At 41.8% G+C, this 14,693-nt stretch overlaps 1 protein-coding gene across 49 annotated transcripts in view; it reads left to right on the top strand.

The window, feature by feature from the left end:
• ZNF438 (zinc finger protein 438) overlaps positions 1-14,693 on the top strand; it is a 198,718-nt gene that overhangs the window by 172,126 nt on the left and 11,899 nt on the right. For 16 of the 49 annotated variants that reach the window (XM_084980119.1, XM_021064204.2, XM_084980106.1 and 13 more), the window contains 2 exons: positions 10,702-10,775; positions 10,870-10,953. The exons of 8 other annotated variants lie outside the window; for them this stretch is intronic. In XM_084980119.1, coding sequence (XP_084836245.1) covers positions 10,881-10,953 — 73 coding nt within the window. In that variant the 5' untranslated portion in view covers positions 10,702-10,775; positions 10,870-10,880. Of the gene's footprint in view, positions 1-10,701; positions 10,783-10,869; positions 10,954-14,693 lie in introns of all 49 variants that reach the window. 25 more of the 49 variants (XM_021064202.2, XM_084980132.1, XM_021064201.2 and 22 more) reach the window with 2 other exon arrangements.

The raw sequence follows: 14,693 nt of genomic DNA, 5'->3' as shown, positions 1-14,693 counted from the left end.
TCACTACTCTGTTTTTAGATTATCCCCCTTTTTCTTCTCTGATCGACCTATTATGCTTAATTATTATTAATTTTAGTAAATAACTTAAAAAGTCATTTCAATCCAAAGTTGGCAGAAATTAGAATTTGTATCATAGGAAAGTGTATCAGTAAGGAAAAATAGTGTAATCCATATGAAGCCTAAGAAATGCCCAGTTATTAATTAATCAACTCATTTATCAAATGCTTTCTGTGTGTCCTGGATTACTAGTAATATTTTTAACAAAGAAAAATTCTAGGCTTTTACATTATGATTGTGTTTATATTTCTTTAATCAAATAGAATCATTTATGGGACATGAGAAGTTTGCAGGTCACATGATATTTATTAATTAAATGCTGAGTGATTTATTTAACAAATCATTGATAGCTGTCTGTAAATTTCAGTCATTTGGAATTTCAGACTTAAGGATGCACACACATACACACTATACACAGTAACGTGTGACATTCAGGCAGGCCATCACCAGCACAGCTGTGGGGGCGTAGAAAGATCCATGGCATCATGTACTCTCTTCTAACAAATTTTCATACGCTAGAAGCAAATTTAATGATCACCAAGGTTACCAGAAACTGTGCCAGATGCTGTGAGGGGTCCAGCAATAAATCAGAAAGAGCCTATGCTTTTACAAAACACAAACCCTATTAGAACAGCAGATAATGTATGTAGTTAACCAGAGTAAAGCATGACAAACGCCGTATTAGAACCTGAGTGTGACGTACTCTGAGAACTTGGCTGCAGGGACAGTGGGTTGGTTGGGACTGATAAGGAAACACAGCAGAAGAAGGTATTTGCTCAGGACATTAGCACACGTGTAGAAGTCAAGTCATTTGGAGTGGCGTTGCAGGGGTCAAGGGATATGGATTTAAAGCTAAGAAAGATCTAGAGGAAACTAATTAAAATTTCAATGTCAGAGTTCCCACTGTGGCTCAGCAGGTTAAGAACCCAATGTAGTATCCGTGAGGATGCAGGTTTGATCCCTGGCCTGGCTCAGTGGGTTAAGGCTCTGGCATTGTAGTGAGCTACAGTGTAGGCCTGCAGCTGCAACTCTGATTTGACCCCTAGCCTGGGAACCTCCATATGCCACAGGTGCGGCCCTAAAAAAAATTTTTTTTAAATGACAGTGCCTTCAATTTAAGTGTTTTCTAATTTTAGATGTAACGTCACTCAGATAATTTGTACCATATTAAAAGCCTTCCATTATGATAGTGCCTTATTTTTCCTTTCTGTGTGAAGGTATTACTTTACAGAATCTCCAAAAATTCATTAGACTTAATTTTGTCACCATTTTCTGTCTTATGCTTTCAGGATTTGGAGATAGGATTTATGGTTTTCTCATACTTTCCTATTTTTTTGTTTGATATCTTCAAGTGATAATCTAAGAAAAGATAAGGATATGTATTTCATGCTGGAAAACAAGAAATTGTAGCAAGTGATAGAGCATATTTTCGGGAAAGAAAAGGCATGAAAACAGCATGCTAAGGCCAACTACATTTATAACTTCCACTTTAAATTGGTTGAAGGAAAGAAAACCACCACAGGGATGGACAAGGCAAATGAATTTATTTACCTGCCAGGTAAGGAACCAGTTCGGGAACCTTGCCAGATGGTTCTCTGGGAGGGACAATTTATGGTTTTTAGGTGCTAGGAAGTTCACCGTGGCTGTGCCGGCGAAGGATGGAAGTGTACAATTTGGAGAGGTCAGGATGAACCTTAAGGTCCCCACATGGGGAGTTCCCGTCGTGGTACAGTGGTTATCGAATCCAACTAGGAACCATGAGGTTGCGGGTTCCATCCCTGGCCTGGCTCAGTGGGTTGAGGATCCAGTGTTTCCATGAGCTGTGGTGTAGGTTGCAGACACGGCTCGGACCCCTTGTTGCTGTGGCTCAGGCATAGGTGGGCGGCTGCAGCTCCGATTCGACCCCTAGCCTGGGAACTTCCATATGCAGCGGGAAGCGGCCCTAGAAAAGGCAAAAAGACAAAAAAAAAAAAAAAAAAAAAAAGTCCCCACATGGTTAATTAAAACAAGCCCCAGTGTTCATTGGTCAGGAGAGAGCCTTCTATAGGGCAGGTCTGTTTTACTGGAGTCACTCAAAACTCTTAGACGTTTTGCCCGCTTCACAATTCCACCCTGCCGTCTCTTCAGCAAGTGGACTACTGAGCGGAAAGGTCTTACAGAGGTCTTCTAGCACTTTCCTGCGGTCTGTCATAACATTTGTATTGTTTAAACACAGTTATCAAACAGTGCATGCTATTTTTACCCAATGAGAGTAGTAATAACTGGAGCTGAGAAGATGGCAGCTGCTTTGAGGCAAGACGTCGTGGGTCTTAATGACCCCCTCGGAAGCATTGCTGTTAGTGAAACACACACCGAACAGCTCCTCCTAATTTTCCAAACGTGTGCATTATTTAGCCGTGAAGCCATGGCCATTACTGTCTATCAGGGGAATTGAGATCTGGAGCTGTTAAAAACAACAAAAAACCAACTACCCTGGATTTTCTGTTTCAATAAAATACTTTAAAAATAATCATGGCATGGCCTAAAAATGTATTCTTATGTCTCATAGGCATAAAAATATGTACTTACATCTTACAGACATAAACATTTTGGTTTTAGTTAAGTATAGCATGTCAGAACTCAAGGGACATTTAGGGTAGCTAGGCAATAATATTCATTTTTTTTAAGCTTAGGAAAATGATCTTACTTATTTTAGTCCCTTCGTATCAGGTTCTTTAGAAACTTCTTTATGAATTTTCTGTCTTTGCAGGCTTTTAAAGAACCTTGACATGCAGTGGGTTCTCAAGTACATACTCAGTTTTGTTAAAAATAGTTTAACCTCTCAAGCATTTTTTTTAAAATCATATTTTTCAGATGTTATGAAAACATTTTAATCTCTATGGCTTAATGGAACACCAAGCTGAAGTTCTCAAATCTGCATGTTCATTTAACAAATTTTTATTGCCTTTGGGGAGGCAGTGAGCAAAGGAAGAGGGAGAGGAGAACTAGACGAAGGTCTATTCTCTTAAAACTCAGTTTTAGTGAATAAAACTGGGCTGTCTGTCGAAGCAGGAGTTTACCTCTTATGAGGATTTAACCTAAAAATGGTCTATTGCCTTTCTATCAACTGCAGTTTCCCTCTTTTGAACATGGTATAGGAAGTGTTTCCTGAGCTCCGTTTGTTTTTTCTTCTCTCCTCCCCTCTCCTCCCAGGCTGGGGAAGGAACACCACGCTAAGAACTGGACAGCTGGGCTGTCCTATTCTTTTGCTCTTCTCTCTAGGCTCTGATCTTGGCTGAATCATTGAGCCTCAGTCCTTTCATCTTTCAAATGGGGGTAATAAGGGCTGCCTTGAAGCAGTCAAATAAGATAAGGTACAGTGGGTTCTTGCCATTTGCAGCGGTTACATTCTGTAAAGTCGCCACCAACACTGAATTAGCTCATACTGAGCCAGTGCTCCCAGGGGAAATACCAGGCTAGGTTCCTGTGAGCCTCTAGTCGCCACACAGCATTTTCATCAGCTCTCAATACAGAACCTAGTTTTACGAATGTTTCTGTCGAAAGACACCTCATTTAATTGATCTTGTTGGTTCCTTAACATTAGTTGACCTCACATACACAGCATTCTAACTCATGCCTGAGCAAAGCTTATCTCGCACACGTTTTTTCTGTAGGTGCATCAGGCTTCTAATATTTGGCAACACTAGAGAGCATACCAACAGTATGCTTGGGGGCCATTTGGAACAGTGAAATCACTAACAAAAAGGAAAAAACACACAAAAAATGCTGCACTAAATAGACTGCAGAAAGGGCACTTGTTTACAGTGTGGGAGCTGAAACAAGGTGGAACATTGACCGCTGCTATTAATGTGACTCAAGACATTTTGCCTCTGGGTGCCTACAGGTGACCACGGAAGTGCCACTGGTATGGATTTGGGAGTTGCAAAGAAACTTTAGCAAGCAGATGAATTCACACAGACTCTGCAAATGAGGATTAATTGCATATGAATGCACTTTTGTAAATTCTTTGAGCACAATATAAATCTCAGCTGGAGTTGCAGAATAAAAGTTCTTTTGGAACGCAGAATAACTTTGTGCAAAGTTGATATTACCAGTGCCAAGTTAATCAAGTAATAAATGTCTTATTTGAAAGCAGCCACAAGTTCTTAGCTCAGTAAAGCTACAAAGACAACTGTTATTGTGAGTTCTTTGGCTCTTCAGCACTCACATTTAATGCACAGTAGCAAGGAGAACCACTGTAATTTGATGCTTTGCATTTAGTGGTTAACTTGGCTTTGTGACCTCATTACAGGGGCTAGGGAGAGGGGGGGAACATTCCCTGTGTATTACCAAAATATTATGTTTCTAAATATGTGACATTCATATGGAAACATTTTGATCTTAACTAGTGGTGTAAATGCTGTTCCTGGACTTTTGGTACCATTTTACCTTGCAGACCAAGTACAAATTGACATTTTCAAGCTGGTTTTGGTTAACTCCTTAATGTTGGAAATTGGAACTTTCCAGGGTAATAACCTCTGCAAAACACTGCTATAAGTATTAGTGTGTTATTCTGTTGACAGAGGTACAAATGGAAAACACTCACGTACCTATAGAAATTTCCTTGTAGAACAAAATGGAAATGACCCAGGTGGCCTAAAATTTAGCAGGTAGACCTCACACTGGAAGTTATCCTCCTATTTGTGATAAAATACTAGAGTTTGGAATATTCTTCTTAGGAAATTCAGATCATGAGTCTTTTTGTTGTCTGAAGAAACCACATTTCCACTGCTTAAAAAGGAAGCCACTAATCAGATCATCTCCTCGGGCCTGTATCGATATTGGTGTAGTCATTTGGCAGCCGAGTCTCAGAAACTCCCAATTAACCATGTAAATATATTTCATAGCATCCCATCTCACTTTGTCAGAACCCCTGCTGCCTTTATGTCATTAACATAAATGCAGGTGCAAATAGCATTTATGTACTTTGATAGGAAGCCGTTGGAGACCTCTCACTGTGGGACCCAACGCTTTCAGATTGTGTACATCTGTTCAGATAATGTCTCCAGCCCCAGTGACATGAACAGGAGGATGGAAACATCTGCCCCTGAGACCATTTGCCATATAGCAGATGCTTACATCTTTATGCAGATGGTTGGAGGGATAAGTTCAACAGGGATAAAAGGAAAGAAGTTTGACAGGGGTATTTAGAATGTTACCGAAGCCCAAAGTGCAGGCTTTGTACTTTGTCTGTTCGTAAAAGTCTACTACTAATAGGAAGAGAAATTCATACATCTAGTGTGCTTTTAATAGAGTGAACACATTGTTCTTGTCTTTAAATTAATGGGCACCAAAATCCCAAAAACGTTTACAGAATTTCCAACATCCAACTTCTATAAGAAACAGCAACTTATGATTATTTTGGTTTCGATGAAGTTTTATTTATTTATTTATTTATTTTGTCTTTTTAGAGCTGCACCCACGGCATGTGGAAGTTCCCGGGCTAGGGGTCAAATACCTGCCTATACCACAGCCACAGCAACTCAGGATCCGAGTCCCATCTTCGACTTACACCACAGCTACAGCAGTGCCGGATCCTTAACGCATTAAGCAAGGCCAGGGATCGAACCCGCATCCTCATGGATCCTAGTCAGATTGGTTACTGCTAAGCCACAATGGGAACTCCCTTTATCAAGGGAACTCCCTTGATAAAGTAGCTTTTAAATGATTTTGAATCCATTTCTTTTTGTTAAAAGAAAAATTCTGGAAAAAAATGCTCTATTTTTTCAAACGTTTGTAAGAATACTAAGAGAATCTTGTGATATTTCTTAAAGTTGGAGAAAAAATACAAGTACCATAGTTTAAATTTAGTGTATAAGATATTCCATGAATATAAATTCAAATTAAGTAAAATAAGTTTTGATGCATTACATATTGATATTATTTTTGTCAAAATTTTTTATTTAAGCTGTATTTTAACGTTTCCAACTAGTGATATTTAATTATAATTTATATTAGGATAAATTACCTTTAAAGACTGTATTTTCACAGCTCTATCCTGTGGATCTGCCATATTATACTTGCACAAGGGAAAAAGGCTAAGGAAACAAAAAGTTACCAACCAAAGGACATTTCCAGATTTATTTTCTATTCTCATTTACACACAGTGACAACAACAACTAATCACAGAATCAAAGAGCTGACCTTATCTAGTCAGCCGTTCTCAAATGTTTTAGTTTTAGGCCCCTTTACACTCTTAAAAACTGTTGAGGATTCAAAGAGTATTTGTTTATGTCAATTATATTTATTGGGATTTACCATATTTGAGAAGTCATTTTAACATAACAGTGATGTCACTGTATTTATTTGTGAGTTCATTTTAACATAACAGTAATCTCCCTACAGCATAACCTAAATAACATCTTTTATGTAGTTGGCTTTATTTTCCAAAGCAAAAAATTAGTGAGAAGACTAGCATTGATTTACGTTCTTTGCAAATCTTTAAAGTCTGGCTTCATTGAAAATGGTTGGAATCTCATATCTGGTCCTGCATTCACTGCGTTGTGATATATGGTTTATGTTGAAGTATTTGAAGAAAATCCAGCTCTACAGTAACTGGAAAGGGAGGGCCTATTTTAATAGCCTGCTCCGATCATTGTGGATATTTGTCTTTGCTACTACATCAAAACGTGTCAGATAACTATAAATAAGTCTAAACAAGTCAGGGAACAGCTTAAAGTTGAGTTGTCCTGTGAAATTTGAAACAGCATCGGTGGACTTCTTATATTCTGGTCCATTTTGGTATGGCTGACACTTGAGTCCTTGACCCATCCAGGCAACATCAGGCATTGGCCTTTTAGAAAACATTCGTTCACTGAGTTATGCAGATCTTCTATATATGTCATTTTCTTCAGTATTTTAAAAATCGTATTTGTTGAAGTAACCACCAGCCTCATCTGAAGAATCATTGCATACAGGGAAGCTTCAAACTCCTGGTGATGGATTCAGGTTTTCCAAAATTCTAATGCTGCTGGAAAGAATGACTTTTATCATTGGCAGTGGATACTGTCAGATGTTTTTTCTTGTAATGACAAGCTTCGTTCACTCCCTTTTGAGAAAATGCCTGCCAAATACCCACGTCCGACTATGTTCTCTCAACATATGTCTGTCAGATGTTCTCTCGAGTAAAGATGGTTATTCCGTGCAAAAGCGGCCAACTCGGCTTCAGACCATCACACAGAAGCTGAGGTCAGGCCTCGGGAGGCAGTGGAAGTACTCAGTGGGGACGAACACGTCATCCCATGGAATTGTAAAAAGGCATCTCCAGATCGAGGTTTAATATAAGCAAAATTTTGTCCTGCTTTCTTGTTGTTCTGCCGAAGGAACATGGTGGCCGAGAAGACTGCCGCTTGGACAGTTTGCTGTCACTGCCCAAACTCAGACTGAGGGGCCAGCACAGGTTTGCTAGTTACCTCCTGCACCTCCTCTGTGCAACACGTACAGGGGTCAACCGGGTAGAAAAGGCCAGTGACATCTTATTTGTATGAAAAGAGTATGGGGACCCTCCCCGGGGTCAGCAGACCATACTTTGAGAGACGAAGCTCTAGGAGGAAATTAAGGCCACTGAGGATTATTATCTTGCTCAGGCTTGTTCCAGTAGTAAATGCTAGAACCCAAACCAGACCTCTGCCTTCTCCCTTCCACTAACTAAAGAGGAGAGTAATACAATTTGTCTTGTTTCCCCTGAGGCCCTCCCCACTCCCCCAACCCCCCAAAAAGGAAAATTCTTAGGTGTTCTATCACATTTGCCAAAGGGGCAGGGCTTGCCACATGAGGAATTTAGAAATTCTTTCAGCATTTTCAGATGCGGACCTAGGACCAAAGTCCTGGCAGTGAACCAAGCAAACCCCTGCTTTCTTGGAGCTTCCGTTCTAGTGGGAGGAGACGGCTAGCACGGTCTCATTATAAAGATACGTGCTGCGAAGGGCACTTGGAGCAGAGAAAGAAAACAAGTGAGCATGTGGGGCAGAGTGCTGCCTTTAGTGGGATAGTCAGGGAGGGCCTCCTGATGGCAGCGGCGGGGGTCGGGGGAGGGGGGGACTCGAAGATGGTGTAGGGGCCCCGAGGCAGCAGAGGGGCCTGGAAGCAAGTGTGGGAGCAGCACGGCATTGGGAGCACCCCACTTCTTGCCCTAAAAGGCACATCTTCTCACCTTTGATGTCAGGGGATTTGAGATGGATAAGCGTCTACTCGCCCCCACCCCAGAAAAACTTAACTTCCTTGTGTTGTCTAACTAAAGAGCAGAGGTTAGAAGTAGAAAGAACGGATGGGCCAAGGTCCTGCTGGATGACCTCTCTCTTCCTCCTGAGATATCAGTTTCGACAGGCTGCTGTAACAGTGTGCTGTGAACCGAGTGGCTTCCAAACAACAGAAACTCATTTCTTGAGTCCTCAAGGCCGAACGTGCATGATCAGGGTGCCCGCATGGTCAGGTTCTGGTGAGGACCCTCTTCTGGGTTGCAGACCACCTGCTTCTCACTGTGTCCTCACGTGGTGGAAAGAGAGCGGGAGAGAGCTCTCTGGGGTCCCTGTTAAAAAGGCACTAATCCCATTCGTGAGGACTCCACCTCATGACCTGATGACCTCCCAAAGCTCCTCCTCCTCCTCCTGAGAACACGACACTAGAGGTTAGAATTTCTACATGCGGACTTGAGAGTGGTAGAGAAGGCACAAATCCTCAGTCCAGAGAGAGAGCGAGATCCAGGGGTGGGGTGGGGTGGGGCAGAGGAATCGGGCCTCAGAAAAGCAGGAAAAACCCAGGCTCATCCTAGTGAGAAACTGAAGGGAAACTGAAACACATTGTGGAGTAGGTCTGCAGTCCGAGACTGGAAACTTTAATTTCATACCATTGTCCAGCATCGACAGGGTTGGATTTCTCCAGTTCTGGGCAGCAGGTAGTGGCAGTAGGAAGCACAGGGTGGGACCGAACAGAGTAAGTGCTAGAGAAAGACACCTGGGGCATGCTGGGAGGATCCGTGGATGATCGGACCTGAAGCCGGCTCCTGGACCAGCAGCGTCTACCCAAGTACACATGTACATCGGCACAGAGTCTCAGGGGACAGGGGATGGAGGTGGGCTGTGTCATCACTCCACCTCCTGGGGAAAATGAAGAAATCCCTCTACAGGTCCTAACTTGTAGATGAGAGTAATGTTTCCTTCAGCCAGGGCTGTAGTTGTCATCCAAAGAACAGTAAAGATATTGATGGAGGAGAAGCTGGGCAGAATTTTAAAAAAGAAAAAAAAAAAAAAAAAAAGGAATCCAGATTGTTTCCACAGCTTTCAAACTGATGCCTTCAGGGTTTTTTGTTTGTTTTTTAGTAGTTCGGCATTAGCTGAACCTCAGAATCTGTACCCTATATTCGAGATACCTCAGTTAGAACCAGTCTCGTCAGTTCCGTGTGAGTAACTAATACCCAAATACAGGTCCTCAGAGCCAGCATTGTCTGGTGCTTCCTGTTCTATTCCTTTATTTCCTTCCAGTGTCAGTATGGCAGGTGGTTTCTCTGTGTTAAGGTAAGATGTATCTTGACGGAAGGAACAGTCAAGGAACAATCAAGACTTAACAAGTAAGAGTTTTAGGGAATAACCATCCACACAACAAATGCATGGTGCTGTGTATTTGTATTTACAAATCATAAACTATTTGACCTAAAAGCTGAAATATAGAAAGATTTGAAGGAAAAACGAACAAACAAAAAAAGAGTTCTAAGTTGGTGTGAGTTGAAGATAAATCAGAAGTGAAAATAAAACATCTGTGAAACTATATTCTACAACACTGAAACTATTTCTTTTTTTTTTTTCCAGGGCTACACCAGTGGCACATGGAAGTTCCCAGGCTAGGGATCGAATCAGAGCTATAGCTGCCAGCCTACACCACAGCGGGATCCGAGCGGCATCTGTGACCTACACCACAGCTCATGACAACACCAGATCCTTAACCCACTGAGCAAGGCCAGGGATCAAACCCACATCCTCATGGATACTAGTCGGATTTGTTTCCGCTGCACCACCACAGGAACTCCCTGTTGCTTCGTTTTTTAAAATGCAGTTTGCACGTTCTTTAAAAATGTTCCGTTCTGGAGTTCCCTTCATGGCTTGGTGCTTAACGAATCTGACTAGGAACCATGAGGTTGCAGGTTCGATACCTGGCCTTGCTCAGTGGGTTAAGGATCCGGCGTTGCCGTGAGCTGTGGTGTAGGTTGCAGACGCGGCTCGGATCCAGCGTTGCTGTGGCTGTGGTATAGGCTAGTGGCTACAGCTCCGATTAGACCCTTAGCCTGGGAACCTCCATATGCCGCTGGAGTGGTCCAAGAAATGGCAAAAAGACAAAAAATAAATAAAGAAAGAAAAATGTTCCATTCTATATTATATAAAGTAAATCTACGTTTGAAATTATGGTATAAAAACAGTATCTTCGTGACTCCAATTTTGTGACTTTTAACTATACTGTGGTTGAAACACCGTGACCTTTACCAGTTTAGTTTTATAATCATATTTTGACCAAAAATGAGAACTTTCCAAGCCTGTGCACGTGTCCTAGTTTAATTGTCCCAACTGACTGCACGTTCTGATGTTGAAACCTTCTCTTTCTGTTTATCCCTCTAAGGAAAAGGTTTTCTTCACCAGCCGTCATCCTGTTAGTCATCCCAGAGGCATAACTGTTCCAACTGATATTGAAACGTAAGATGTAAATAGAAGGGGCCCGTTTGTAATTTGCTGGTGGAAAATTTCTTGCCTTGAGACATTCGTGCAGCTCACAAAAGCTCTTTTGCAGGAGATGTTTCCATGGTCACCAGTCCGGGTGAGAAACAGCTGACTCAGAAAATGTTGGAACCTCCTGGAAAAACAGTGTGTGCAGGTATTAGTTACGGGAGAGAGGCAGTCAAATGGACTGATTTGCTGCTTTTTCTTGATGAAGTTATCCGGGCCTTCTCGATTTCCACTGTGTGACTCTGAATATTAACAGTTCTAACAATATTAACAACCCAAAGTAGGAGAGTGGGCTTCGAGGATTTCAAAAGTTTTCCTCTGTCTTGCTTTGTGTCCCCTGTAGGTCATTAGCTCTTAGTTAAATTTTGATGCTACTCAGTCATTACTAGACATGGGTAAGGTTACAAAATTGATTGATCTGTAATAATGAAGAAAATCTTGTGCACACTACAGTTTTTTTGTTTTTGTTTTTTTGCCAGAAAGATAAATATCTTTCTAAATGCATTAGAAGTTATTTCAGGAGTTCCCGTCGTGGCTCAGTGGTTAACGAATCCGACTAGGAACCATGACATTGCGGGTTTGATCCCTGGCCTCGCTCAGTGGGTTAAGGATCCAGCGTTGCCGTGAGCTGTGGTGTAGGTCGATGATGTGGCTCAGATCCCCCTGGCGTAGGCCCGAGGCTACAGCTCTGATTCGACGCCTAGCCTGGGAACCTCCATATGCCGCAGGAGTGGCCCAAGAAATGGCAAAAGACAAAAAGACCAAAAAAAAAAAAAAAAAAAAAGTTATTTCAGAGTTCCCTATGTGGATCAGTGGATTGAAAATCCAACTGCAGGGGCTTGAGTCACTGTGGAGGTGCAGGTTTGACCCCTGCCCAGCACAATGGGTTAAAGGTTGTGGCGTTGCCACAGCTACAACATAGTCATATCTGTGGCTTGGATTCAGTCCCTCTTCCAGAAACTTCCATATGCCATGGGTGCAGCCATAAAATTAAAAAATATATATATATAAGAATATTTCATATAGTTTTCAACCGTTTTTCATAAGAAGTATTTGAAGTTCAAAATAGTTCCTCCCAGAAATAAGGACTGTTAAATGGGGCTTAACACAAATGAAGGGAAATTTGTTGAAACTGAGCATTTTTAAAATGTATTTTTAGATGATAGAGCTTTTCAAATTTACTTTTCATTTGGGACATTAATTATATGACCTGAAAAGAATAATTAGCTACTTGAATTTAACAAAAACCACATTATGTTTTTTTTTAATTGCAATTAATATTTTAGGTATTTGGCTTTTACATTAGTTTGTAAGGAATGCTTGCTTCCTCCTGCTTCCTGATATAGTTACATATCAAATTTGTTCAATTGCATGGGCTCTAGTTCCTCTTTGAGTGCCAAATTTTTCTTTCTATACACAAGCTATCTTTTTTAAAAATATATTTTATTGATATATACTTGACTTACAATGTTGTGTTAATTTCTGCTACACAGCAGTGACTCAGTTTTATATATATATTCTTTCTCATATTCTTTTTCATTGTGGTTTTTCACAGGATATGGAATATAGTTCCCTGTGCTACACAGTAGGACCTTATTGTTTATCCATCCTATATATAGCAGTTTGCATCTGCTCATCCCAAACTCCCAGTCCTTCTTGCCCTGCTCCCCCTTCCCCCTTGGTGAACCCAAGTTTGTTCTCTCTGTCTGTGAATCAGTTTGTTTCACAGATGTGTTCATTTGTGTAGTATTTTAGATTCCACATATAAGTGATATATGGTATTTGTCTTTCTCTTTCTGACTTATTTAACTTAGTATGATAATCTCTAGATCCATCCATATTGCTTCAAATGGCATTATTTCACTCTTTTTTTTTTTTCTGTCTTTTTAGGACTGCACCCGTGGCATATGGAGGTTCTGAGGCATGGAGTTGAATTGGAGCTATAGTCACTGGCCGATGCCACAGCCACAACTGGGGATCCAAGCCACATCTGCAACCTACACCAGATCCTTAACCCACTGAGCGAGGCCAGGGATCTAACCCACGTCTTCGTGGATGCTAGTCGGGTTCATTAACCGCTGAGCCATGACAGGAACTCGATATTTCATTCTTTTAATGGCTGAATAATATTCCATTGTGTGTATGTATGTACCACATCTTCTCTATGCATTCATCTGTCGACGGGGAACCAGGTTGCTTCCATATCTTGGCTATTGTAAATAGTGCTGCAGTAAACAGAGGGGTACATGTATCTTTCTGAATTATAGTTTTCTCTGGATATATGGCCAGGAGTAGGACTGCTGGATCATATGGTAGTTCTATTTTCAGTTTTTTGAGGAACCTCCATACTGTTCTCCACAGTGGCTGTACCAATAGACATTCCCACCAACAGTGTACACAAGCTATCTTAAACTTATTTCAGAGGGATTTCTTCAGCAAGGTACTGAAATCTACAAATGCTTTTAAAATTCTGGTCATCCTGCCCCTACCCTCTGTGAAAGTCTAGTTTTCTCTCCTGAATTGAGAGACTGTATCACCATTGTTCTCATGTCCTCCACACATGTTGCCAGAGTCCCTATCCCACTCTTGATCCCATCCCTCCCTCAGAGGACCCCAAGACCTGGGCTCACCCCCACCCCTAAAAGTCTCCTGGGGAGTTGATGTCTCCCCTGGTAAGCTTGAGAGCAACAGCATTTAGCATCAATACACAATATAAACAAAAGCAGAGGAGAGAGTCCCCTTAAAACTGGTCTTTAAAATGGCACATACAGGGAGTTCCCATCATGGCGCAGTGGAAACAAATCTGACTAGGAACCGTGAGGTTGTGGGTTCGATCCCTGGCCTCTCCAAGTGGGTTAAGGATCCAGCGTTGCCGTGAGCTGTGGTGTAGGTCACAGACACAGCTCAAATCTGGCATGGATGTGGCTGTGGCTGTGGCTGTGGTGTAGGCCAGCGGCTGCAGCTCTGGTTCAACTCCTAGCCTAGAAACTTCCATATGCTGTGGGTGCAGCCCTAAAAAGACAACACAAAAAACAAACTAAAAAATGCACAAATGTTCACCCCTATTTCCTAGGATTGTTAATCTGGATGCAGAAATTGGGGGGCAGGGACAGAGAGCCTGATAGGTTGGATGGGATGTAATGAAGACTGAGCTGCCAGACTCAGTGGCAGGAGAAAGGCCAGAAAGAAGGCTTTCTAGTTTTATTGGGAGCATATTCTCAAGTAATAGCTACTTCTTCCCTCTTTCCTTCATTTACCTCTCAAACAAGGAACACTAGTTTAAGAATTCAGTGCTGTTTCCATATGATTAGCATTCAAGATTTGTGCACTTTTTTTCCCACCAAAAATAAATGTCAGGAGCCTCACACTTTTTGGTAAGAGAAAGTAGAAAACTAATGTCTGCTGTGCTTCTGACATGTGATAAGCACGACCCTGGCACCTTTTGTGGATACTGTTCTTCATTTAATCCTGACAGTGACCAAATACTTTTTTTTTTTTTTCTTTTTAAGGCCACACCTGTGACATGTAGAGGTTCCCAGGCTAGGGGGTAAAATCAGAGCTACAGCTGCCAGCCTACACCACAGCCACAGCAACACGGGATCCAAGCCGAGTCTGCGACCTATACCACAGCTCCCAGCAATGCTGGATACCCAACCCACTGAGCAAGGCCAGGGATCAAACCCGCATCCTCATGGATACTAGTCAGATTCGTTTCTGCTGGGCCATGATAGGAACTCCCTGCCTATTTCTTAAATAAGAACATTCAGAGCGTGACTTTCCCAAACCATGAGGCAGAGACAGGAGTTGAACCCACACCTCTCCGAATCCCAAGACCTGTAATCTTGGGAGACCATGATGGTGACCAGGGCCATGAGCAATAGCTTATAG

This window comes from Sus scrofa, chromosome 10, assembly GCF_054392235.1.
Source record: "Sus scrofa isolate SSC_HxYL_T2T_F1_AM1 chromosome 10, Sscrofa_HxYL_maternal_Yorkshire_Landrace_v2.0, whole genome shotgun sequence".
Taxonomy (NCBI): domain Eukaryota; kingdom Metazoa; phylum Chordata; class Mammalia; order Artiodactyla; family Suidae; genus Sus; species Sus scrofa.
Note: the sequence above shows the minus strand (reverse complement) of the source record. Positions and strands in the feature narration are given on the sequence as shown.